General features: G+C 34.6%; 1 protein-coding gene across 3 annotated transcripts in view; it reads right to left on the minus strand.

The window, feature by feature from the left end:
* The window catches only part of ZNF638 (zinc finger protein 638), a 74,668-nt gene that overhangs the window by 35,136 nt on the left and 13,180 nt on the right, over positions 1–26,352 (minus strand). For all 3 annotated transcript variants that reach the window (XM_024552687.3, XM_053923673.2, XM_024552688.3), the window contains exons 2-8: positions 21,595–23,107; positions 17,094–17,155; positions 11,879–11,917; positions 10,302–10,594; positions 8,643–8,911; positions 6,891–7,037; positions 5,857–5,979 (exon numbers count right to left, since the gene is read on the minus strand). In XM_024552687.3, the coding sequence (XP_024408455.2) occupies positions 5,857–5,979; positions 6,891–7,037; positions 8,643–8,911; positions 10,302–10,594; positions 11,879–11,917; positions 17,094–17,155; positions 21,595–22,905 (2,244 nt within the window). In that variant the 5' untranslated portion in view covers positions 22,906–23,107. The remainder of the gene's footprint in view (positions 1–5,856; positions 5,980–6,890; positions 7,038–8,642; positions 8,912–10,301; positions 10,595–11,878; positions 11,918–17,093; positions 17,156–21,594; positions 23,108–26,352) is intronic.

Here is a 26,352-nt window from a genome sequence, read left to right on the forward strand (position 1 = left end):
ATTACTTTTCATTTTCCATTTTCAGGCATCCTTGCTATTTCCTTTTGCACTATATAGGACTTTATGCCAAATTACCTCCCCCATACACCAATGAGTTAGAAAATATTCATCCTCCTACCTTTTTATTCTACTAGTGGTTATTTTCAATTTAAAAAATATTGATAATATTGAGTTCCTTTGTATAAATGTAAAAGTTCAGTACTTACCGCTTGGCTACCTACCAATTACTGATAATATATTTGAGACAAAAGTTATTTTTTGGTCATTTTTAGTAAACACTTTTTGCATTACTTAGATTTTACTGTTTAAATGATTTCATTGCTCATTACCAATAATTTTACATAACTTTAATATTTTAGGAAAGATAATAAAGTACTTTATGACCCCTTACATGTCTGAGAACACCGTCCTAGCACACAATTTAGTATCTGACTTGATATAGCTATACTTAACTGCAATGAATCAATCTTCTTCCCACTCGACCTTGAAAACGTGTTGCTCTGCTACCTAGGGCTAGACTATTACTTTTTACAGTTACACTGTTTCTGCCGGGACCACTGTAGGTTGCCCCTCCATAACTATGCAATTTAAAATCTTCACTAGTATTCAAGTGGCATCCTCCTTCTCTAATTCCAGTTAAATGCACTTTGGATCTCCTAGATGTATCCACTACATCTTTCCTCTTCTTCATTTTAGGATCTTAATCTTCTACCATATTTTGCTGTGTATAAAGTGTACTTTTCTGCCCAAATTTTTGAGAGAAAAATAAGGATAGACATTATAAATGGGTAGTGCCTGAAATACCTTGTATCTGTTCTTGTGTTTTATAATTATTTGTTACATAAAACTTATTGTACAAAATGTTCCAAAACAAATGCTAAAATTCCTTTATAATACAAAACACAGGTGTCTAACAAACAAACTAATTAATTAATTAAAACAAAAAGATCCCCCCCCCAAAATTTGGGCCAAAAATGTGGGTGTGCAGTATACAGAGGAGCGCATTATACATGGCAAAATACGGTAAATAGACTAACCTCCAAGAAGGTAGGAAGCACATCTGTTTCATTCACCACTGCATCATCTGCAGACACCACAATGCCTGACACTTAACAGATGTTTAAAAATAGTTTTTGAATTCAAATGAAATTAAACTCTCATCTGAATTCTGATTGTAGTTTTCTGGTTTTATCTCCTTGTTACTCATTATATTTTCCATAATGCTCAAACCAGTGTGTACTGCTTTCCAGAACTGTTTTTCATTTCCATGAAATCTTGGATCTTAGTTGACTGCTTGTTCTAAGTTTGATATAATGTCCCCATGAATCTTGCTGAATAGACTAAATTGGAATTTTAAAAATCTAGGGGCTTTTGTTTGTTTTTGCAGAGGACTCAGCTGCAGCACTATTTCCCAGCTGATACGATTTGTTTGTTGAAAAATTTTATCATTTTTTCCCCCTAGATCCAGGGCCCCTGCTTCTTGAAGGAAAATTTTTTAAGTATGGCCATGTGTCCATTTCTCTGGAAAAAAGAATGCTTGCTTTCATCACATTACTGGTAGTGAGAGTAAAGAGAGTAGCTCAAAAAAAAAAAAAGGAAAAAAGGTTGTTAAGAACTGATGTCTAGCCTTGACAGTTGTGGCTCAGTGGGTTGGGCATCATCCCACAAACTGCAAACCAAAAGGTGGCCAGTTTGATTCCTGGTCAAGGCACATGCCTGGGTTGCAGGCCAGTTCCCTGACTGGGGGTGTGCATAACCAATCAATGTTTTTCTCTCTCTCTTTCTCCATCCCTTCCCCCCGCCTCTAAAAATAAATAAATAAAATCAAAAAAACGAAAACAAAACAAAAAACTGGTGTCTAAGCTAGCTTATAATTAAAGAACAAGGTAACTGATTTCCTGTCAGAGTGTACAGACCATACTTTTATCCTTCGAGTTTAAATACAGGTATGTAGGAAATTTTTACCTTTTCTGTAACATTTCTTTATTGATTCCAAGAAGCAGCAAAATGGAGAGAATGTGTGAATCACTGCCAGAGTCAAACGCAGCCCTAACATGAAACATCAAATGTAGGCAGAAAAGTTTTTTCTTGATTTTTGACTACTTATGTCAAAATTATGATCTGGACCAAGAAAGCTATAGCACTGCCCCTCTTTTTCCTAGTGCAAGCTTCCAGCCTCTTTTGGACTTGCTGTGGCAGAAAAACTTGATGTTGTCCCTCAGGGCAACAGGCTGTAAAGATATACTTCCAACCTGAAGAATAACCAGAGTTCTACTGGGATCCTCCTTCAGTTAATCCCTAAGCCTGGTGCTCTGTCACAATGAGGAATCTTAAATTAGTCTTCTAAACCTCCTTCAAATCAACACCATCCAAATCATATTTAGTTGAAGAACATTAATGTTTTTGAAAGGTGGATGGTTTTCTAGTCTCCAATGCTGACACTTTCCACTATGCATTTTTATGAGTATCAGGACAGTAAATATGGTAGGGCTCTTGGACTTATATTATTACTCTACCAACCTCATCAAAAGGTCACCCAAGAAAATTATTTTAATCTATTTGAAACACTCTAATACCCTAAATGTATCCTTACACACCTGTTTTCCCAGAATGAATTTTTCAGAATGAGGACTGACCTTTTTACTCAGTTCTCCAAATTTAGTTATCAGCCAGATCTTGCTTAAGAATCATTGGTATAATCTGTTCCTCTTTTCTATTCTCAAGGTTTCTAATCTACTAAAAACTGTTCTATTATCACAATAGGCTGATGACTATATTCATGATCTGGACTTGAGTGATCTTTTCTCTTCTCCCCTTTAATCAATCAGCTAAGCTTTCCTTGCCTTCAGAGTCACAGCCCCACTAATTCACTGTTCCAGATGAATCTTCCTAGTCCGTTCATTTCATTGTTATACTCTTACTCAAATAACATTTAAATGTCTATAGGATAAAGTTTAAGTTCTTAAATGATGCATTCAGTTCAATTTTTGCCTCCCCTTAACCTCCTCTGCAACTACAGGTGGCTATGTATCACAATTCTCCTAAGTCAAATATGGGCGAAAGTCGCTCATCCTTCCCAGAAAAGAGGGGAAAAAAAAATCAAAACCCATTTAGCTCTTGATTTTTATTCCTTTCTTTCTGCTTAGAAGATAGAACTGATGCCAAGTGAGGATGAAAAATGCATGCCAAAGATCATGTAACACATAAACAAAAAGACTGGGATCCTAAAGATATGGAGCTGAGGTATAAGACGTAAACAGCCTATCTGTAGATTTCCTGTTATGGGTAAAAAACGAAAACAAAACAAAAAAACCCCTCTTACTTGTTCAACATTGCCTGATAAAAAAAGAAATTCCAAATGACCAAATTGGTAATGACTAGGTTACTATAGAATTCATTATTCAAATCAGGACAATGGAACTAAATAACTGGCAAGTAGCAGGTGTAAACTAGGATGATGGGTTAGTCTATTAAAAAAAGAGAAATAAAAATCCTTTCTCTAATAGCAATTTAAATATTTATGGTACATACAAGTGAATATAAATAAAAAATAAACTCAACATCCCCTCCAAAAAGTACAAGAATGTTATGGAAAAAAAAATAGAACACCACTAAATAAAATTAAAAAATGGAAAGAGAGCCATCTTTTTGGATAGAAAGACAGCATGATAAAAACATCAATACAAATTCAATAAGTATCAATTAAACTCCCAGTAAAATTTTTCAGAGCTAATTCTAAAACTAGTATTAGTGGGAATGTTCAGGATTAAAAAAAATGAATTTAAGAAAGAACAAAGAAAAAGAATTCCACTAGAAAAACAGGCAAATATTATAAATTTTATAGTTATAACAAATAAAATCACACAGCACTGGCACAGAAACAAACAGACTGATGTAACAGAACGGTCCTGAAATACATTTGTGTATATAGGGTAACTTACAGACATGAAGACAGCTTTCAGATAAACAAGAAAAAAACAAATTAGGCATAAGTCATTGTTGGGCTATTTGGCTACACATTTTGGAAACAATATTGATCCCAATCACACATTATACCATATATTATAGATTTAAGAAAGCATGTCTTTTTGGCAATGGTACAAGAGATCTTCCAAAACAAGACAAAGAGAAAAAAACCAATAAACTTGACTACATGGAAAATAAAAACGTTGTATGTGTATACATACAACCAACAGACTAGAAGAAAATGCTTCTACCATAAAATATGAAATGAGTATCTAGAATAATGAACACCTTCAGATGAAATTTTAAAAAAAGACAACCTAGTAGGAAAATGGAAAAAATATATACAACTCACTAAAACAGTAATAGAAATAGCCAATAATTAAAAGATGCTGAAGTTCAATACAACTCTGGAAAATCCAAGGATACCATTTTTTACATACTATATTTTAAAATTGAAAACATTAAAATACTACTGATAATATAGAAACACCAGTATGTTCATAGATCATCACTGTAAATTATTATAGCTAGTTAATGGGCAATCTGGTATTACCTCTTACTGTATATCCTATAACCCAGCAAATTCCACTATAGATAAGGCCCAAAAGAATACATACTTCACAATTGTATTTATATAAAGTTCAAAACAGGCACACTCAACTATGGTATAAGAAATCAAGTTAGGGGCTACTTCTGGGCAGAAAGAAAGGCTGTAAGGATTTAGAAGTATGCAAGGGGCTTCCAGAATGTTGTAACCTAGGTAGAGGTTTCTTTCACAGACATTTCTTAATTTTGTAAAGTATTTTCTCCTAGTCTAATGTTTGCCATTTAATACTGTGTATAAGTTATACAGTCATGAACCGCATAACTACCAATGACAAACCACATATATTATGGTGGTCCCATAAGAAGCAGCATCAAAGAAATTCACAGTAATGGTTTAGCTTTTGTAGACTTCGACAAGCTCCTTAAAAAGGTTTGAAAACATGGACCCTAACAATGAAAGGTTTTCATTAACAGAAAGAAATGTTCATGGTGCATTATCTGCTTACAGGCAAAACTATGATGAAAAAAGAAACAACTGAGCAAACCACCATGGACGTATTTCTGAAACGAGGGACAGTTCCTTCAGAAGAGTGTCAGGCAGGTCCTTCTGGAGGTAATTCAGAAGAAGCTAAGTATTTATTACAAAGGAGTCAAAGTTTTGAAACATTTTAAAGTTTATCAAGTAAAAATGTTATAGTAAGCTAAAGTTAACTTATTACTGAAGAAAAATATTTTTTCATAAAATTAGTGTAGCTTGAGTATACAGTATTTATAGTCTACAGTAGTGTAATGTCCTAAGCCTTCACAGTCACTCCCCACTCACTCACCCTGAGCAACTTCCAGTCCTAGAAGCTTCATTTTACAGTAAGTGCCCTATACAGATGCACCATTTTCTCTTTCACACTGTATTTTTACTGTGCCTTTTCTATGTTTAGATATGTTTAAATATACAAATATTTACCATTGTGTTATAATTGCTGGCAGTACTCAATACAGTAACATACTATACAGATTTGTAGCCCAGAAGCAATAGGCTATCATCATACAGCCTAGGTGTGTAGCAGGCTATGTCATTTTGTGTAAGTGTACTCTGTGATGTTCCTACAATGACAAAATCACCTGACACATTTCTCAGAAGATATCCCCACTGTTTGGCAAAACATGACTGTTTGTACATGTACTTGTCTGTATGTACACACAAACAACTTGTTAAGTTCAATGTATTTGAATCTATACACATATAATCTGTTGTGAAAACACCTGTTTTATGCATTTGCCACACTTAAGCAAAAAACCTTAAAACTAATCAACAACAATGATGAAACAGGTCTAAATCCAGTTTACCTGTGTTTTTTTCTTTCCTGGAACACATACTTTCACATTTTTCCCTTTTACTAAAAGAGGTGTTGTTTCAATGTACTTCATGACTGCATTAACTGCCTCCTTAAATTCCATTTTCAAGTAAGCCTAAAACAAAATGTATTATTAGTAAACAAACAAACAAAAATCTTGCTTAAAATTCTCTTCGTGACTTAATACTACTTTGTGGAACAAAGAACTATGAAATTATCTCAAGTCCTGATTGTACCTCTCTTTTGGTTTCAATCTTCAGGATGTAACTTGATCTTCAGGATGTTTTCACACATGAAATGGACCTTTAACCTCATAGAATTTCTATACTATTATCAAGAGGGAAACGGATCCGTGGCAGGCTCACAGAACAGTAAGAAATAGGAAGGCAGGACTCAGTGGACAATCAGTGATAAGGCAGAATCCCATCTAGCTGCTGTAAGTCTGACATTTTTAGGGTTTTCCACAACAAAACAATATCCACTATGTTCCCTTGTCTTATCTCAAAACTTCATGCTCTGCTTAGTCTAGGGCTGTTCAGAGTTTTGGTGAATTTTATTTTTTGAGTTACAGGAATACAACCCACACATAAAAATTACCATACTAACAAAATCACTTGTTTTAGTATAAGCTTACTGGTATATTAAAATTAACAGTTGGCAAATCAAGTCCTATCACCTGTTTTTATAAATTTTTTTTTTTTTAAACACAGCCATGCTCATTCATTTATGTATTACTTATGGCTGCTTTTGTACTACAATGACAGAGGTTAGCAGTTGCAATCCTATGGCATGCAAAGCCTAAACTTCTACTATGTGGCCCTTTACAGAAAAAGTCTGCTAAACCCTGTTCTAAAGGATATAAAACAGTATGTTGGAACTTCTTCATTTGAGTCCAAATATTTATGTAACTATCAATTAACAGTTTAGTTTATGCATATAAGTAGCCAAAACAACTAAAAGATCTAAAAATGGTCTTCGTAAAGCTGTAACTATGTATATATTTTCAGAACAGACTAAATGACTCACCTCCTTTCTATATGGAACAATCAGGACATCATTAACTTTTCCAAATGGTTGAAATATTTTTATAATATCTTCTTCAGTATAGCCATCCTCTGGTAATTCAGATATAAGAAGAACTGAACCATAATACAAAGGCTGGTCTTTCCGAAGCTATTTTTGGGATGAAAGAAAATTAAAAATAAACCAAATTAATTCACGAAGACATTAATAATAATTCTCAATATAAATTCTTCAACCATTAATCTTAGTCCTTTAAACAGTCCTTTCTAAATATTTTACCACAATTTAAAAATCTTTTTTAAATGCTAAAGAAAAGTGGTAAGAAAGATGTCTTGTATTTTACCACTCAAACCCATCAGTCATAATGAGTTTATAGGTAACCAATCACAGATGCTCTTTTCTGTTTAGAAGCATTATATAACAAACAAGACCTGTGGAATGGTCCAAAACTATGAATATTTTTCTACATGAATCTGCATGGTCCATCACCAATAAAGCTGAAATTACAGCTGTGTTCACTGTGTTCTAACAATTGAAAATATCTTAATAGCTATATTTTAAATGGCTCATATATGATACATACAATTTGAATACATTTTTATCAAATTTACCACCTGTGGTAAAAAACTAACTTAAAAAGAAAATTTAAAAACTCCCACTGCCACCACCTAGAAAACTTGAAGAAAAAAAAATGTTACACACTAATTCAGCTTTTTCAAAATTTCCAACATTTCTTCCCAATGCTCTTTAAAATAATATAATTACGGATTGGTAATTTCAAGTTTATCCTTCCAAATATAAGGTCTTTGGGGCAGGGAACTGTAGTTGTTTAAAGTACTCAGTGTTAAAAATGTGCACCTAAATACTTAAAAGCTTTTTTTATAAAAAGATTTTATTTTTAGAGAGAGGGGAAGGGAAGGAGAAAGAGAGGGAGAGAAACATTGGGTGGTTGCCTCTCATGCGCCCCCTACTGGGGACCTGGCCTGCAACCCAGCCATGTGCCCTGACTAGGAATGGAACCAGTGACCCTTTGGTTCACAGGCTGGCACTCAATCCATTGAGCCACACCAGCCAGGGCAAAACTTTTTAATATTACAACAAACATTTAATAATCTCGTCTATTAGGAGTTATTCTAATAATCTCAAGATGTTTTATATATTATTTACTATAATATTAATTTAACTAACAGACAATAAAATAGTATCTCAGTATCGTAACTAGCAGGTTAAAAGTCACAAAACACACAAAAAAATAGTACCCAGAAAAGAGATTATTCTACACTCAAAGCATTTGACTTGTAGCTGTGCTGCAAAATGTATAAAACAGTTTGAAAATGATCTATTCTCAGTAGAGACTAACTTGTATAGCTTACTAACAAAATTACAAAAATTCATTAATGCTACTGATGATTATATTCACTTTCCCCTAGATAGCAAAAACTCTTCATAATCTGCTTATGTGAACACTCAAAAACAGCAAACTGCCAAAATGTCATTTTTGACAGATCAAATGCAAAACCACTAGGATCTGTAAACAGTAAGATTTTGAATTACAGCATTTTTTCTTATACTCATAAGAAAAACCAATAAAATATTCCATACCAACAGAATTTAACAAATCATGATTTCAAACTTTTGACCAAAAAAAAAAAAAAAAAAAAAAAAAAAAAAAAAAAAATCAGAGAACTCTGTTTTCTCTGTCATAATAGCACATGCATGCACAGAATTGCATTAACAAAGTAAAGAACTACTGACCTTACGCTGGAGAGAAACAGCTTTATCAGACACCTGTTTACATTCTGATAAGGTGCCATCTTCAAGATTCTTCGATTTGTAGCGAGTAGAACATCCTCCTAAACTTGAATCATTCTTTGTAGATTTAACTGATGGCTTTGATCCACTGCCAGTTTTAGGCTTTTGTGCTGGTGACTGTCCTGCTTCAACTGCTTCAAAATGCTTCTGTTTACTGAATTCTGACACATGTCCAGATCGTTGTGCTACATCTTCTAATGCTCTTTTTCTTTCTAGTAAAAAGGATGTAAATACTACTTCAATTGAAAAGAACTTAAGGTAGGAACCATCTCATAACATTATTATTATTTTTCTTTTATCCTCACCACAGGATATTTTTTAATTGCCTTTTAGAGGCAGAAAGGGAGAGCAGAAGGGAAAGAGGGAGAGATGTGTTTGATCTCCATCTTCCATGTGCCCAGATGCGGATCAAATGCACCTGGATTGGGAACAAAGCCACAACCTACATTATGTGCCCTGGCCAGGAATCGAACCTGCAACCTTTTGTCTATGGGTGACACTCCAACCAAATGAACCACACTGGCCAGAGCTTGTTATATTATTAAAATAATAATAATAATAATAAAAATAATAATAATAATAATAATCCTTCAACTGCCCAAATATTTATCACATAGAACCACTGTCAGGCCAAACAGGAAGTATATATACAGAACAAATTCTTAGTCTTTAATTCTTCACTCCAAAGGCTTTTACATGAAATTCCTTTATTCAGGGAGCTTCTCTTACACCAGTGGTCTCCAAATCTTGGTTTCCGTATCCCTCTACACTCTTAAAACTTGAGAACTCCAGAAACTTTTTGTGTTATATTTATCCATATTTATTGTGTTAAGAAACTAAAATAATATTTTTAAAATATTTATTGATTATAAACTCCTGTGCTGACAAAAATAACATGTTTTTATGAAAAACCTGAATTCCCAAAACAAAAGAAATTAGATGAGTAGCACTGTTGTACATTTCCCCAAACACTTTAATGTTGGGCTTAAGAGAGGATACCTAAATTCTCCTATCTCCTTATGCATGCATTCTGCTGGATACGTTATTCTGGTTGAAATATATAAAGAAAATCCAGCTTCACGGAGACATGTAGTTAGAATAGGGAAGACCTCTCAGACCTCTAAAAAGATCTCCAAGAATATATATAATATATAATAGAACTATTTCTGGAAAAGTCACAACCAATTAATATCCAAGATGAAAATAAAGCTTTAAATTAATTCACAGAAGACAAGTCTATAATCAATTATTAAGGCAAACTAAGATGTCTATATATCCTTGATTTTTAAAATTAATGTTGGGTAGATATATATAGTCTTGCACCTTTCTTCTAATAGTTAATAAAGGGAAGAAAAATATAGTAGGTTGGGATGTAAGTCACATTTCATATAGCAATTCTAAAATTTAATAGAATGTTTTGTTTCTTAAAAAGTTTAAAAAGAGCTGAGGTGAATAGCTCAAATGTCAACTTTTGTTAAATCTTGATAGTAGTAGATAAGTCACCATTTCAAGCTTACTAAAAATATACATATAAAAATTCAAACAAAAAATCTTAAAAAATGTAGTCAAAATAAGTAGCTTTATTCATGATCATAAGTGTACCTGATGATCTCACTGATCTCCTTGATATCCTTTCAGGGCTAACTGATCGATAGCTTTTTGGGCTACCTCTAAATGGAATTCTCATTCGATATGGTGAACGGGACCTGGATCTGTATCTAGGAATGAAACGATGGCAAATTCTTGGACTTCGACTTCTTGGTCTATACATGTAACGTGTTGGGCTTCGAGAGCGACGGAATCTGTGACTTGAACTTGATCTCCTAGAATGTCTAGGACTGGGGGAATGAGAACGTCTTCTTGGAGTTTCATTTTCTTTTCTATTGCCTTCATTTCTACAAAGTACAAAAAAGAAACACAAGATTCAGCAATTTAGTGTAAATTTAAGCTATTTAAATGACAGAAGTACCTTCTTTAAACAGATTATTAACAGTACCAAAATCTGATACTACATATTTATTAAAAATAAAACTTTATTATGATGTAATTCAGCCTTGAGAGAAATAAGAAATTAGAACAGATGATCAGGCCTCTTAACTGCTTAAATCTGTTTTTCTAATTTACAGAAGAATATAATCATCAATTTCCTGGGTTTTTTCTGTGCCACTATTATATCCAAATATGTTTTGAAAGTATTAAGTCATATAAAGAATTTATGAAATAATTTACCATATTCTGCTGTGTATAATGTACACCCACATTTTTGGCGCAAACTTTTAGGAGAAAAAAATCTTTCATTTCATTCATTTTTAAATTCAATTATTTATTTATTTTTATTTAGAAACAAAACCAATTATCATATTCCAGGGTATTATTTTGCATACAGATATTGTTATTGCTTTCTAGAGTTACATTTTTAACATATAAGCATAGATAAAAGGATTAAAAATATTTATATAGATACAGAATTAGTACTACCTATGTATAATGTGCACCCTTATTTTTCCCTCAAAAATTTAGGCAGAAAAGTGCACATTATGTATAGCAAAATACAGTATATAAAAAATGCTTTTCAACATTTTTTTCCTAAGAGAGTATGCCATCTACAAATGTTTCTTTGACCTGCTGCACTTCTATATATGCATGTTGAATAGGAAGCCCCCCTAAGGGATACAAAGCTTAATAAAACTATTCCCAGCCCCGGGTGGTTTGGGTCAGTTGGTTAGAACATCATCCCCTACACCAGGAGGTTGGGGGTTCAATTACTGTTCAGGGCACATGCCTGAGTTGCAGGTCCAATCCCCAGTCAAGGTGCATATGGAAGGCAGCCAATCAATGTTTCTCACATTGATGTTTCTCTCTCTTTAAAATCAATAAACAAAAAAAAATACCCATTCCCAGTCTTCAAAGCATGGATATTCTAAGATTCGACAAATATAAATTAATAAAAAAAAGTATAAAGTATTTTGAGAATAGACTAAACAAGTAGGTATTCACAGAGGAGAACTATATTTAAGCTAGAGCAACTAAAGAAAGATTCATGGAGGTTTTGCATTTGCCTGCTGTTTAAACGTAGAAAGAGTCAAAACAGGACTCAATTCAAAATGATGCCTTTAAAAAAAAGTAATTGTTTACTTTTAAAAAGAAAATCGAGTTTCAGTGCTTAAAAAAATAATTACCTTCTTGATGGGAGGATCTCAGGATTCCAATCAGGATATCTATTTTGAGAATAAACAATATTAATTAATAGTTAAAATAAGACTGTAAGGCTCAATTGATCTTTCCCTGCAATATATCTGTTCAAAACCTATGTTTACATAGTGATTTATTATAATACAAAAATCTTCTTGGGAATAATATATTTTGATTGTTTAATTCTGTGATTTTTCAACCAGTGTGCTATGCAAGAACATTTGAAACATGTAATACCTGATTATTTAGTCAGGGGCACTGACCTCTTTTCCCTTAAACTCTCAAATTAAAAAATGGCAACAGCCAACACCTAATTTTTTGTCAGGTCAGCAAAAATATACTTTTTGGTGTGCCGCTGAATTTCAATAATTAGTTTATGTGTACCATGAAATGGAAAAGGTTAAAAATCGCTAGTCTAAGTCAATAAAGTATTATGCTAGCAGTCATTTCAGGGAAAAGAAACAGATTCCCCATACTTGAAACACTTCAAAAATTTTTAAGCAAAACAAGGAGTACACATAAAAGGTAAAGAAGAGGTACAAGATACAAGCTCAGGTAGGGGTTAAAAAAGGGAAGATATTTCCCATATTTTGCAGAACTCCAGGAGACACTATTCTACAGAATATGACATGAATGGTACCCCTTACATTGTACTAAGTGGTCCTCAGAGAGATACATTAGTTGGAAGGAATCAGAAGAGAATGCACAGAAAATGTTGCTTTTCAGGTAGCCCTTAAAAAGGTCTAAGAATAGGCATGGATCAGGCAACACAGAAAAGAAGGAGTGGAGGCAAAATATGTGTCCTATTCTGGAAACCACTCTGGCTGAAGCATGAAAATGACGAAAAGGAGTTATAAGGAGAAAACCTGGAAAGGTATCTCAGAAATAAACTGTGAAGGTCCTTGAAATCAGGTAAAGAGGTTGCACATAAATAAAAGGCAATGGGAGACAAATACATTTCTGAAGAGAACATAGAGGAGTATTTTCAGAATAATCAGAAATATCTGGAATGAGGGGAAAAGACAAGAGTTGAGATATTTAGAAATCAGGCATGTAGAAGCCGTACCTACAGTACTAAAGTGAAAGACTAACACAAAATGGCAGTCTGTGAAAAAAGAGAGGGCTGAGGACAGACTCTCAGGTACACCAACACTTAAGAGTGCGACAGACAAAGGTAACCCAAAGAAAGAGATTTAGGGGTAATCACAGAAAAGAAAGGAGCAACAGTAACATTGTAGAAGCCTAAGAAAAAGACATATTCATCCTTAACCTTTCTAGAGAATCTGGACTCTAATTGGAAATGATTATTAAATTAAACCATTAGAAACCACCAATATTCAAGAATTTTAGAAACCAAGAAGAGAGCCAGGTAGAAAGTGGAAGCAGCAGACTTTTTCAGCAGTCACCTGGCAGGAAAATTAAGTTAGGTCAAAACCTTAATAAATATAAAGTGGTTTTTATTTATTGCTATTTGTCTCAGACATTGTTAATAGGTTAACTTGACAGCAGTTCTCAACGTCTTTTTCCCTTCCCTGCCTCTACTATAAAGGCTAACAAAACTAAGTTACTTGCTTTCCCAGACTCCTTAGAAAATAACCAGTGATAGATTCTAACCAATGAGACATAGGTACAAAACCACTGTCAGACTTTTGAGAAAACTTTTGCTCCCTTCTTCCTGGAAGTGACAAATTATGAAGATAAAAAGAAAGTTAACTTTAATCCAATGTGTCCATCACCTAGCATTAACAATTATCAAAACATGGATAATTTTGTTTCATCTACTCCCACACCTTTTAAAACTTTCATTACTCTGTACCATGTAAGAAGACCAATTTCTAATTTTATGGTAAAGTGCTTTAATGTAACACCTGTGGAATCAAACAAAGCTGGATCTAAGTGTAAGTCCTGCCATTGTATGGCTGTATATGGCTGTGTATTTGAAAGCCAGTTACTTAACATGAGTAAGCCTTGCTTTCTTGTATGTACAATGCTCAAAATATAGCTGGCTGTCAACACATGCAAGTTATTGAATTTCCAGACTTTCCCAGTTCATGTTTTCACAAAAACTTGAGGGCTATTATTCAAGAATTGGTAATAATGTTCATCCTTCACTACGCTGACAGCCAGATTGCAAGTTGTCTTATCTCTGCTGCCCAGAGCAGAAAGATAATGCATATATACTATTCTGCGAGCTTGGACTGTCTATATATTGCCTAACTAGTTTAAAATGTGTTTCAGAAGCATGATATTCTTTACATATGATACATAATATAATGGCTAAGAACAAGGACCGAAGCAATTGACATCTGTGCCCCAATATGATGCAACAAGCATATACATCACCTATAAACTTGTGACACAAATGTTCAACCTGATAGAAATTGTAGAGAATGTGATATATTCTGCAAGACAATTTTCTTGGATGTTTCAAAATAAGTCAACCTCATGAAAAAATATCCTCCTCAAAAATAAAGGCCACAGGATGGACCATTCTAATTAAGAGAATGGAATACATGAATCTTGATTGAATCCTGTATTACAAGTATGGATGGGGGAGGGGTAGGCAAGAAGCTATAAAAGGCATTTGGGAAATAAGTGGAAGACATGACGAATTGAAGAGTGAATTATCATACTGTTTGCAATTTATCTTCAAATAGTTCAAAAAATGTATATATAAAGATATAAAATAGATGTGGCAAATATTAACAATTGGTGAGTAAGATGAAGAATATATGCTTACTATCCTTTCAAATTTTCTGTAGCTTAGAAATTTTTCAGAACAAAATACTGAGGGAGAGGGGAAGCAAAGATCCATGGCACTAGTAGTGCCCATTATTTGTTGTGATATGAAATCTGCCTCTCTGTGCCTCAGTTTCCTCACTGGTAAAATCATAAATAATCATTATACGTACATCACCTAGCGTTGCTTTGTAAATAAATTATATAAAGCACTTAGAATAACGCCCAGCATTCAATAAGCATATAGGTATTATTTATTATTTTTAATATTAAAACTCTGATACACTATATCTTTTTTCAAGTTAACCAACAACTCTTGTGTCCAGAAAGATCCAACAAAGACAAACAGAATAAAGAGGTAATAAGCCTTAAGAAAAGAAGTAAGAACCCAAATATACATTAGTAGAAGAAGGACTAAACAGATTAAGGCACAAAAACACAATGGAACACAAGGCAGTTTAAAAAAACAAAGAATAGAGAGTACCATATACTATTTGGCCATGGAAGGATCCCACATACCTAATCAAATCTAGTTTATCTGTTAATTATTATTATTTACTTTTAATTTTTGCAGTGGAGAGAAAGCCATGAAGGAATTATTCAAAATCATACAACCTGAAAAGGTAAAAATGTAGGACAGAGTATTAAAGTGGCAGGCATGGAAAGTACACCCTTGAAAAAATGTGCATGGAAAAAAAAGTAAGATTACCTCCAGAAAAGGCTTTAATAGGTATCCATGCCATTTGCTCCAGTAAGTTAATGACAGTTCATATAACTAGAATCCTCTTACCAGCATTAATGCCTACCTACAGCAAGTAACTCACTCCTACCTAAATCCCTGAGTAAATAACTAATTCCCGCCCCATAAATCTCTTACCTTCATAAAAATCAGACACTCCATAAGGCTTTGTGGGAAAGTCTGTGGCTTAGAGATTTTCTATTTACAGTGGCTGTAGGCCTATCCAATCCAGGTAACAATTTTCTCTACATGATAACCTATGTTTTTCTGCACAGCATCTATACTAGAAAGCAACTCCAATCTCTATTCTTAGTGTATATGATTCAGGTAGGGCTCATATCACACACCAACACCAGGAAGAGGCACAGGACAACTGAGGTAGAATATCCTATTCCCACAACCATTTTAATTTATTTAGATATGACAACTAACCCCAAAAGAGTCCAACCAAGGATTTCTGCAGCAGTTATGAGGAAAGAGGTGCTTACTTTTTCTTAACTCCTGAAATGACTAGCTGTACAGATCACTTAAGTCCAGAACTATGGGGGTCATTTTGGTCTGTGGAGAAAAGTGTGCCAAAGCAAAAGAGAACAACCAAAAAACCAAAATATTTCTCACACTGTGATTTTTGTTGAGCATCCAATTCAGCTGTTCTGAAACTGTAACCACTCTTTAAGCTTCCCAGTTAAATAAGCTAATATATCATCTTACTTTAAGAACAAGAGTTAGGTTTATCATGTACAACTAGAGCCTTAAGTAATCTCAAAAAAATTTTGGTGATATTTTCATAAAGAACAAAATAAAGCCTTAGCTGGGTAGCTCAGTTGGTTAGAGCACTGGCCCAATACCGAAGGCTGTTGGTTCAATCCCTGGTCAAGAAACATAAAAGAATCAACCATTGAATGCATAAATAAGTGGAACAACAAACTGATGTCTCTCTCCCCTCCATCTCCTCTTCTCTAAAAACCGATTAAAAAAAAAGGAACAAAATAAAAAAACCAAAACAGCTGCCACAGCTCCATTTGCCCAAGAACACGGTATTATAAGTCTACTGACCAGTAATTTGTTATCTACTTATCAGCATGTTTAAAATGATGCTAGGGAAAATCCAATTTAATTTTGTGTTACTCCAAGGGAGAAAACAGAATACTGTTAAAATCATGCTTTTCACCTATTGCATAGGTACCCTGTCTTAAAGAAGGAAAAGGTAGAAGAATTAAAAGAACCAATTTGAGGAACCAGCACATCTAGCTTGTACATCTACTACATAAGGTTTATTCTGAAAACAGGTTGTAAGCCAGAGGAGTGCTTTAGACTTGAAATTAAACACTGGTGTTTGGATTGGGTAGTTTTTAGTTATGTATCATGGTTTTTTTTTGGCCGGGGGGGGGGGGGGGGGGGGAGGGTGAGAGATAGAAGGGAAGACTCTCTACTCTAAAACAGATAAACCATCCCAAGGAACACAAGCCAGCAAGGAATAAACCAATGACTTAAAAAAAAATCTACCTGAGATTAAATTAGGAAGAAGTCAGAAGAAATTATCACACTTCTTTCCTTTTGGAAAAGAAATTAAATGTATGTCTATAAAATGAATACTTCGAATAGGCAATAGCTTTCTAGAAATATTTTTCTCCAAAGTACCACATTGAGATATTACACACTCATACCTAAGTATTAACTATTTTATAAATTTGCTACCTATAAAAAGAAAAAATTGTTCTTACTGTTGACGTAACTGTCGGCAGCTTTCAATATGAGTAGATGTATTTTGATGCTGAATCCAATCCTATTGTAAAAGGAGAAAAGTGATGAAATTAGAATAGTTCTCATGTTGAACTGCTGAATTATGAAATTAGGCTTTTTAAGTTGACATTCCCCCCAAATTAAACAAACCTAGTTACAGATAGCATTTGGCTACTCAATAAAATCTTTTATAAACAAAGGCACTTATTAATGCCGTACCTCACTGATGCCACTTTAAATCATTTTAGTGTAGAAAGCAATTAAGAAAATCATACCTTTGTATACTCATTTTGAAATCAAATATACATTTAAACTTGGAGAAAATAAAACCATGGATGAGAAATAATTCATCTCATATAAAAATAACACACCAAAGAACACCAAAAACTCTATAAATAAAATGGTATCTCAAATGGCATCTTCAACATTTAAGATTTCAATGACTTTTACCTCTAAAATTCAAGCTAATAACATTAACAATAAAAAGATCCTACCTCACAGGCCAGTGCCATTCCAAACTATATTGGCAAAGCATAAGATTAGTAAAATATGAAAAGCTGTTGACAAAATCTAATTTATTTTTAAGATTTAAGGGAAAGTAACACCATTTCAAAGACACAACATCCCTTCATGTAGAGCTTTACAATAAACAAAATGCTTTCTTATACATTACTTTATTTACAAATCTGTGCTAAAATTACACTCTGTACCCATAAATAGCTCCTAGAAGATATATCTGATAAAAAAAAAAAAGCGCCATACAGTTTTCACAGATAGTCCCCCAAGTGAAACATTTGAAAGCAACATGTAGTCAGTGTTTCATTGTTTCCCCAGCATTTGGATAGGCAGAAAACTTACTAAACAGTTCTGTATTTTAAAACTTTCCTTGAGAAAAATATTACTCATTTCCATTTCAAAATGGTTAATTTTGTTATTGCTAAAGACGAACTAGAAGTTTCCACTTAAAACCATAGGTGACATTATGGAACCTGCTTTTTCAAGAACTACCTGAAAATAAGTGAAAGATACTTGCAATACTCAGCAACGAGTTATGAAAAACCCTAACCAGGGGTGTCCAACCTTTTGGCGTCTCTGGGCCACACTGGAAGAAGAGTTGTCCTGGGCCACACATTAAATACACCATCACTAATGAAAACTGATGAGCAAAAAAAAAGTTTTAAATAAATTTAATATCTTCTGTTGGGCTGCATTCATGGCCATCATGTGCTGCATGTGGCCCACGGCACATAGGTGGACATCCCTGACGGCTGAAGTATTTCATTAAGCCATGGAAACAATTGTGGATCGCAAAAAAGAAATGTTTGCACATCCTGCTCAGCGATACAATCAGAAAGCTAGTAGACACTGGCAATTACCGAGTCTCTAGTACTGCTAAACCCATGTCTTTGACAGTAACTGGACACTGTTTACATGAAACAGACACAGTGACAGGTAGTGGATTGGGCATGATTTATTTGGACCATAAAGAGTTTTACTTGAGTAAGTTGCCAACATTTAAAAATCCAGGGATATTTACCCCCAAATTCAGATTTTCAGTTTTTCTTGAAAAAATATAAAGACAAAATTCTGGACATGTATTCCATATAGAAACTATCAGCTGATGCTGATAACTGCCTTATTTAAGGCATATCCCTCTCCAGTTCTATTCACACACACGCACACACAAACCCACTGTCTTTTAATAGGTCTACTTCACTTACTTTAAGCTCAGTAAATATATCTGTGCCACCCCAGTTTCAAGACTCTCTAAAAACAGTATGAAAATTTTAAAAAGATACCAAAGCAGTATTGCCTCTCCAGAGAAAAAAATGATAATTACCTAACCAAGCAGAAGATGCTGCAAGGACTACAGAGTTGACAGGGCCCAGAATAAAACTGTAAAAATACCAACCCTATCACAGAGTTCATTCTTTATCCCCTCCAACTACCTCAAAAATTTTTGTCAGTCAGTACTTTCTCAAACTGAATTATTTCAGCCAGAAAGACAGCTCTTAAACCAAGCACAGCCTTCTGAACCAAGGGCATAAAAGACATAACTTCTAAATTCAGGATAGCTCCTCATCTAACATCTAAATCCCAATTTAGAAATAAAAATACATTTCAATTCTATAGTACCTTTTTCAGGCTATATTTTTAGACTCCAGAGGTGGGGAGTCTATATTGTCAGACATCATTTAGCAAGAAAAAAATTTGCAATTGGTAATTTACATTTATTTGCCACATATTTATAATATTATATATATATACACACTTAGAAGGCAAAAAAAATGTATCACAGACAAGAGAGGTAGTTTGTATCATGAAAGCCCATGTTCAAAAATCCCTATCATTTAGCAATCTGATAGCAAAGCATTCATTGGTTAGCTCTATTATGTTGTTCTGTTAAAAGGTGTTTGTTTTAAATGGCAATCAATCTCTGTGAACTCTATAATGATCACTTCTCATTCCTATTCACCCCGTGCATGTCAACCACATCTATCTCCCTAAAAATACTTTTTACATGTTATGTCACATATCAAGAATTTTAATGAGCTTCTTAATGCCCCTTGCCTCAAGTTTAAACTTCTTAGGCTAACTTAAAGGCCCTTCATATTTATATTTGCTGCTCACATCTGAAATGTAATTCCTCCTACTGTAGGCATAGTGAAGCCTACATTCAATACCCACTTTCAACCTACTCCATTAAGACTTCACTCCCAAATCATTTAAGTCTAGAAAGACTTAGTGCAGTTAGTCACCATCCCTCAATTAGTCTTATCTAACTAGACAAGTTTCTTGATGTCTGAGTATATTTATACTTCTTTTTAATTACATACTGCTAAATGCACTAATAGGTGTTGGTAAATTGATAATGCTGGCCTGAACTGATATAAACCTGAAATCAAGGTTAAATATGAAATCTCTCTCTCCTGCAGCACACCTAGACAAGTTAAAGACAATCATCAAACCATTTGTTGTTCTCTATCTTTTTTAATTCCTTAGGTGCATAATTAGGAGACAATAAGATGCTCTAAACTGTTTAGGAACATCTAAATTTTATATGTTCTTCATTTCTGCCCTAGGCACTTAAGACAGTTATGTATAAAACTACTAATCAGTAAATACAAAGTGAATAAATACCTTTTCTATTCTACAGAATGAAGATTAAAATGTTTAAGTTCTAAATTTTAAGGCATTTTTCTTTGATTCATTATGACTAACTGAAAGTTCAAAATAAATGAAACACAGAAAGCTTAACACTAAATTCAGAACTTAGGCCAGGGCTACTTACAGATTATAACTAAGTACTATAAATTACTCTGAGATTTTTCAAGACTTTGCTATCCCCTTTGACATGGTAAGGCAACCATTACTTTTATCAGAACTCAGCAAATCTGGCTAAAATAAGGTAAAATGCTGCTTTCCTTTGCTGTTGTTAATCTTAACACAAAAGCATCAGCACTAGGTATCAGATTCTTGTTGGCTGAAACCTGATGAGTGTGTAATAGAAAGGCAAAAGGGCAACACTGGAAGGAGAAAAAACAAGAGAATTAATACCTGCAGGTTTTTAAGACTATTCAAAGTATACAACCAATGCTATGGCCTTGAATCAAAGCTTGTTCTCAGGAGAAGGACATTTCTTCCTGACCATTTACGATATAAATCTACAAATCACATCACTAAATGGAAGAAACAAGGGTTTTCAAACATATATAAATAAATAAAACACTACTTGGAAATTCCCACTCAAATCCACCAATGTCTACTATCAAAATATATTTTACATTACTCCTTAGCACCTCTGAAAAGATACCCTTTTAGTTGTTCTAACCACGAAGATAGATACCTAAAGCTTCTTTATTTTTAAAAGATTTTTCTCTAAACTTATATTATTTTTATACTCTATTTGCTGAGCCCACAGGTAGTATCCAAATAACTGATTTTGATTCAGTTTTGCTATGATTAAGTTATTTTAGGAAACTCCTTCCTGTGAAACACTAAAAATCGTAGTCTAGACAAAGTGAGAAAAATATTTAAATTGACATTAACTGTCTTTAGCCCAAGACACATAGATACAGACGGGGCTACAATATACTATTATCTCTACAAAGTGTGTAATACAATTGTTTTATTCCAACTTTTTCTTTTTATTCTCTTATTTAAACTGACTCATTTGACATTGTCTTATAAGTATACAGTTTATATTATGTATATTTTTTGTTGCATGAATTTGAGATAACTAATCAAAAGTTTAAAATACATGGAAGAACCATGTGGTATGCCCAGTCACAGGAATTCAGAAAGCCTAACACTCAATTCAGTACTTAGGATGTAATCTAAGATTACAACTAAGTGTTGATGCTGCAATCGAAATTAACTTCTGCCATTTTCTTAACGCCTAGTTAACACCAGCATACATGAGAATTCAGAGGAAACTTGGGCGCTGAGTATCATTATACAGTGACGTTTAAAAACACTCACCTTCAAATGACTACATTCTACGTTACACAGAGAACAGAAATGTGGAAATATTCTTGGAGATGCTGCATAATAATCATTCATCATAGAAGGAGTTGGAAGTCTCTTCATCTTCTGGGCATCAGTATGTGAAAACTTCGGTAGCCAGGATGCTTTCACAATCCCAAAGGGAGACTGAATGGGAATGTCAGCCTCTGGCTGGTAATTCTTTTTACTTCCTCCTGATCCATGTACATTAGATGAATTAATCACAGGCTCACGGGGGATCCGCTCTTGATGGCTTACAGCTGAAACTAGTTCTGATGAAAAAGGTTGCTGGTTCATAGATGGAGGAATCAGAGACCTACTCATTGTCTGGTTAACTGGTTGACTAATGGACTGGCTGACAGATTTTATAGGTTCAAAGACTGACTGTCTTCCTGAAATGTGTAAGCCTGACATCTTGGTTCCACTCTCAACTGGGAAAAAGGACTGATTATTGGAGGACTCACTCGGGAAGTCCATCTGTCGAAACACATCTTCAACAGGAAACATAGAATTACATATAACATTTGGTGCGGGAACAGATGCAGAAATGCTCTGTGACCGAAATTCATTCTTGACCTCATCAGTAGGAATTTCAGGATCATAAATACGTACTTCAAGTGGATCTTCTGTGTAGCCATATTTGCTTGCATGCCCATAATCAATCACATTACTTGAAACTGCCTCGCTAACAAGCGTTTCCTTATTTCTGCTCTGAGAAGGTAAATTAGGTAATCGGCGCCCCATTTTTCGCATTCTTATATCCCTCAAAATTAATGGCATATTTTCAGGAGTTAGCTGTTCATCAGGGTAACGACTGAGTTCTTCTAAATCTTCATTAGATAATCCAAAACTTGCTAAGATGCTTGAGGCACTCTCTTTTGTATAGCGGCTCTGCACTTTAGGACTCTGCTCTGTAACCTGTGTTACAGAGCTCTGTTTCACTCCCACTGATGCAGGTATCTGAGGCTCATCATCCCACCGGCTACCATGAGGCTTCCCCTTCTTTTGTTGTGCTTCATGAAAATCCAATTTTTCTTTGGTCAATCTTGGATCAGTTCGGTGTTGAGTCACCTGAACATTCATTCTCTGTGGTCCCATGTTTTGATAAGTTTCATGGCCAGCAAATCTGTGTGGAATTCCACGGGCTCTCCCTGCTGGGTAAAATCTTGGAAGACCCATAGGTCCAGGCCTCATAAATGGTCCTGGAGGCCTCATCCCTGAAGGGTTAGGTGCTCGTGGCCTCTGAAGTGGAAAGTTCCCTCGAGGATTAAACCTGGGTCTCGACATGGCTATTTTCAAGACAGCCTGATTTAATAGAGTATAAGGTGGTGTTGAACTATGTGAGGCAACGGCATTCAGCTGCTGAAGCGCCAACTGAGTCTTAATCTGAGCAAAGTGCAAAGGAGATGGGCCCAACAGAAGTGGGTTTGCAATGCCCAGGTTCAAGGAATTCACAAGTGGTGCGAAATTTTCCAAGAATAACACAAAGCTGAAAGTTAAAACACAAATATTAGATCATTTTAACTCAAACTACTTCATGAAGTGGGTTCTATAGCCTGTGTAAAACATTTTGAAACAAAGCCATGAAAACATTCTGCATTTCATACACTTTTAGAATAAGTGCATACAAGGATTTTAAACTTTTTCAAAAACTTTCTCTTCTTTTCTTTCCCGAATCCAGAACACAAACCCGAAACCTTAAGCCAGAGTTCATGTATACTGTGTGGCACTGGGTGCTGTCCTAGGTGCTGAGAGACATTTACAACTTCTAAATAATCTTGAAAAACTGAGGACTGCACACTTTAATACTGGAAAAAAAGACGAAGGCATTAAAAATACTTCGAAATGCGCATACACTTAATATTTATATCATCAGATGTACAAACAATGAAAGTAGGAATATAAGCCAAAAATTTTACAAGACCCATTTCTCTAAGCCACAGCTTCCTTGGAATTACATCTAATAAATTCCATATAGCAATTAGACTATGCTTAAGGTTCTGCTGTTAGACAGCTGTTTCTTTTAGGATGAATACTTGTCAACAATAACTTGACTACAGAGTCTGACAAGAGTGTACAGTAGCACAGAATTAATTATAACATACAAAAAATATGTAGCAAAACCAGTTACTATTCTCTTGAATTCCCTCCAAAGTAAAAGTATAGACAAATATAGGGGTGGGGAAAAGTTGTAGTATGAATAAATACTACAATAATTAATAATTATAAAAGAACAAACCTTCATGTACTCACAACTGTAAACCTACTTTTGCCCACCTCTGTGTGCATGGATAACAATCATTAACTTTATAGCGTACTGTACATGTACTTTACTTGGACTGATTCATTTCTTACAGACCCTTGAGATATGTACAGTTTTATGAGGAGGATACTAAGGTACACACAAGTTAAGTAACTTACATACATAGTAAGTGACCAGGCTGAGATCTGCACTTCAGTTAATTTCACCCCATATAATCCATGCTCTTATCTACCAATAGATGTGAGAGATAATGTCTTCTAGTTCCCCTACATTGTATTAGTTAAAACTGGCTGTTGCCCAGCCTGTTGGAATACAGCACAACTCATTCCAACCCACTTCTCAGAGAAACAGTACTTTGGCTATCATTCAGGACCATGGTCAGCAGTCACAGAATTTGTCTTCCCTCTCAATTTTAAAAAAAAAGACACAGACCATGCCTATGCTTTCTATGAAGTTCCCACTTTTATACCCAATGGAAGTGCAGGGTGAGAAACACGATATCTTCTGTCATTTATGCTCACTATGAAAACCCACACTATTAATCCTATTTGATGACGATAACTTTCTGGTTCAAACTACAATTTCATCTACAACTCTACTATACACTTTCTTCTTTATACATAGTATTAGTGAAATGGTGATTTTCCTGGGAAATGGGCTTTATCTGACAACACTCTCCCAACCATCTTGCAATGTGTCACCACATTTAATCTATACAAAAGGACATTATTATCAGATCATTCCCTGTTCAAAACTCAAAGAGAATCTCATTCCCTTTACTTACTATAGTTTTATGTTTAAGGTACAACCAATCTAGCCAATCTCTACCCTTCTAATTTTACCACTTATTCCAGCTAGGCCTTTGCTCCTATTCCTTTCTACCTCCCTTCATCTCTTCCAATCAAAACACATGAACAAAACAACCTTGCCCTCAACTGATTTGATTTTACTCATCCTTCAAGGTCAATCTGTTAAAACTTCCTTGACCACCAAGGCCCAGAGTGAGTCTTCCAACAAACTTTCATATTTATTGCTTACACCATTTTGGAACTTGTACCTTTTACTACCTTATTTTTGTGTTCATATGTGCAATCTCTTTCAACCACCTAGTGTCAATTGAAGGCATATTCATTGTTGTTGTATCTACCAAGTATGTAACTCTACTACTCAAAATACCCTCAAATATTTGTTAAACTATTTGAATGACAACATTCAAAATCTTCATAATTGACAGAGATTATTAATTTTCAAATTAGAAATACAAAAATACAATAAAAATTACACAGGCATCTAATTCACCAGATACAAGCAGCAGACACAAGCTTACTGAATGATACCCAAATTCTCTGCAAATAATGTTCTTTTATAACAAACTCCAGGTCTTTTAAACAATCATGAATCAAATGAAATTGTACGTACTTTCTACAAAATAAAAATACTTCCAAGAACAACACTGTCTTTATCCACCCCTTAAAAACAATCACTGCTTGTGCAAGCAGTCTGTCATCTACACTCTTTCTGCACTATTTTCCTTAATTGGTGAAGACTCCTCTCACAACTTCAAAAGTACAATCTCTTCCAAGTATTATTTCTCCCCCATAATAAACCAAAAAGGAACAGATTTCAATCAGTCATCTAATAATCACATGGAATTGTGAACAAGTATCATGAAAGTACCTACATTTTAAGTTCTTTAGAGGCAAAAACCTACTTCCTAGTGAGCCTAGCACTACCTCACACTGATACAATTATACATTTATAGGTTGCAAGAAAGCAGCCCTTCAACATACCCTATCCTGCAGAAACTAGTAGCCTGTAAGATTGTAGGTGTTCTACAAAGTTCTCTGGGCAAGAAAGTTTGAAATGCATTTGTGTGCTACCCTCATTTTTTTGGTCCTCACCCCAAGACATGCTTATTAATTTTAGAGAAAGGTGAGGGGAGAAAGGGAGAGAAACATTGATTGGCTATCCTTCATACACGCCCTTACCAGGGACCAAACCCACAACCTAGGCATGTGTCCTGATTGGGAATCAAACTACGACCTTTTCCTCTGTGGGACGATACCCAACCAAGCCACAACAGCCAGGGCTCATGCTACCCTTCTGAGAGGGGCACAGTAATCATTGTATATTAAAGGCTCTGAAGTGCCTTGTAGTTTATTAAAAACCTTTTCATTTTGCACTTCCCAACCTTGACTTTTCCTTCATGTATAACCCAGGAATAATATTTGAAGTATTTAGTGATTGGTAAAGCACAAACAATGATCAATCAACAGTAACTTGTGCTTGACAGTGTGTAAGGAGGGTCCTTATCCCCTTCTTCCTCCACTTCCATTTTTAGCTGCTGTGCACAGATTGATGGCAAGGCAGTCCTCAGGATGGAAGTTAAGAGTGAGGGAAGTAGAAGCCCACCTTCAGGGCAACAGGGCAAAATTATTTCAAAATTTTAACACCTAACATATCTATAGCAT

The sequence above is a fragment of the Desmodus rotundus genome, chromosome 5 (assembly GCF_022682495.2).
Source record: "Desmodus rotundus isolate HL8 chromosome 5, HLdesRot8A.1, whole genome shotgun sequence".
NCBI classification, from domain to species: domain Eukaryota; kingdom Metazoa; phylum Chordata; class Mammalia; order Chiroptera; family Phyllostomidae; genus Desmodus; species Desmodus rotundus.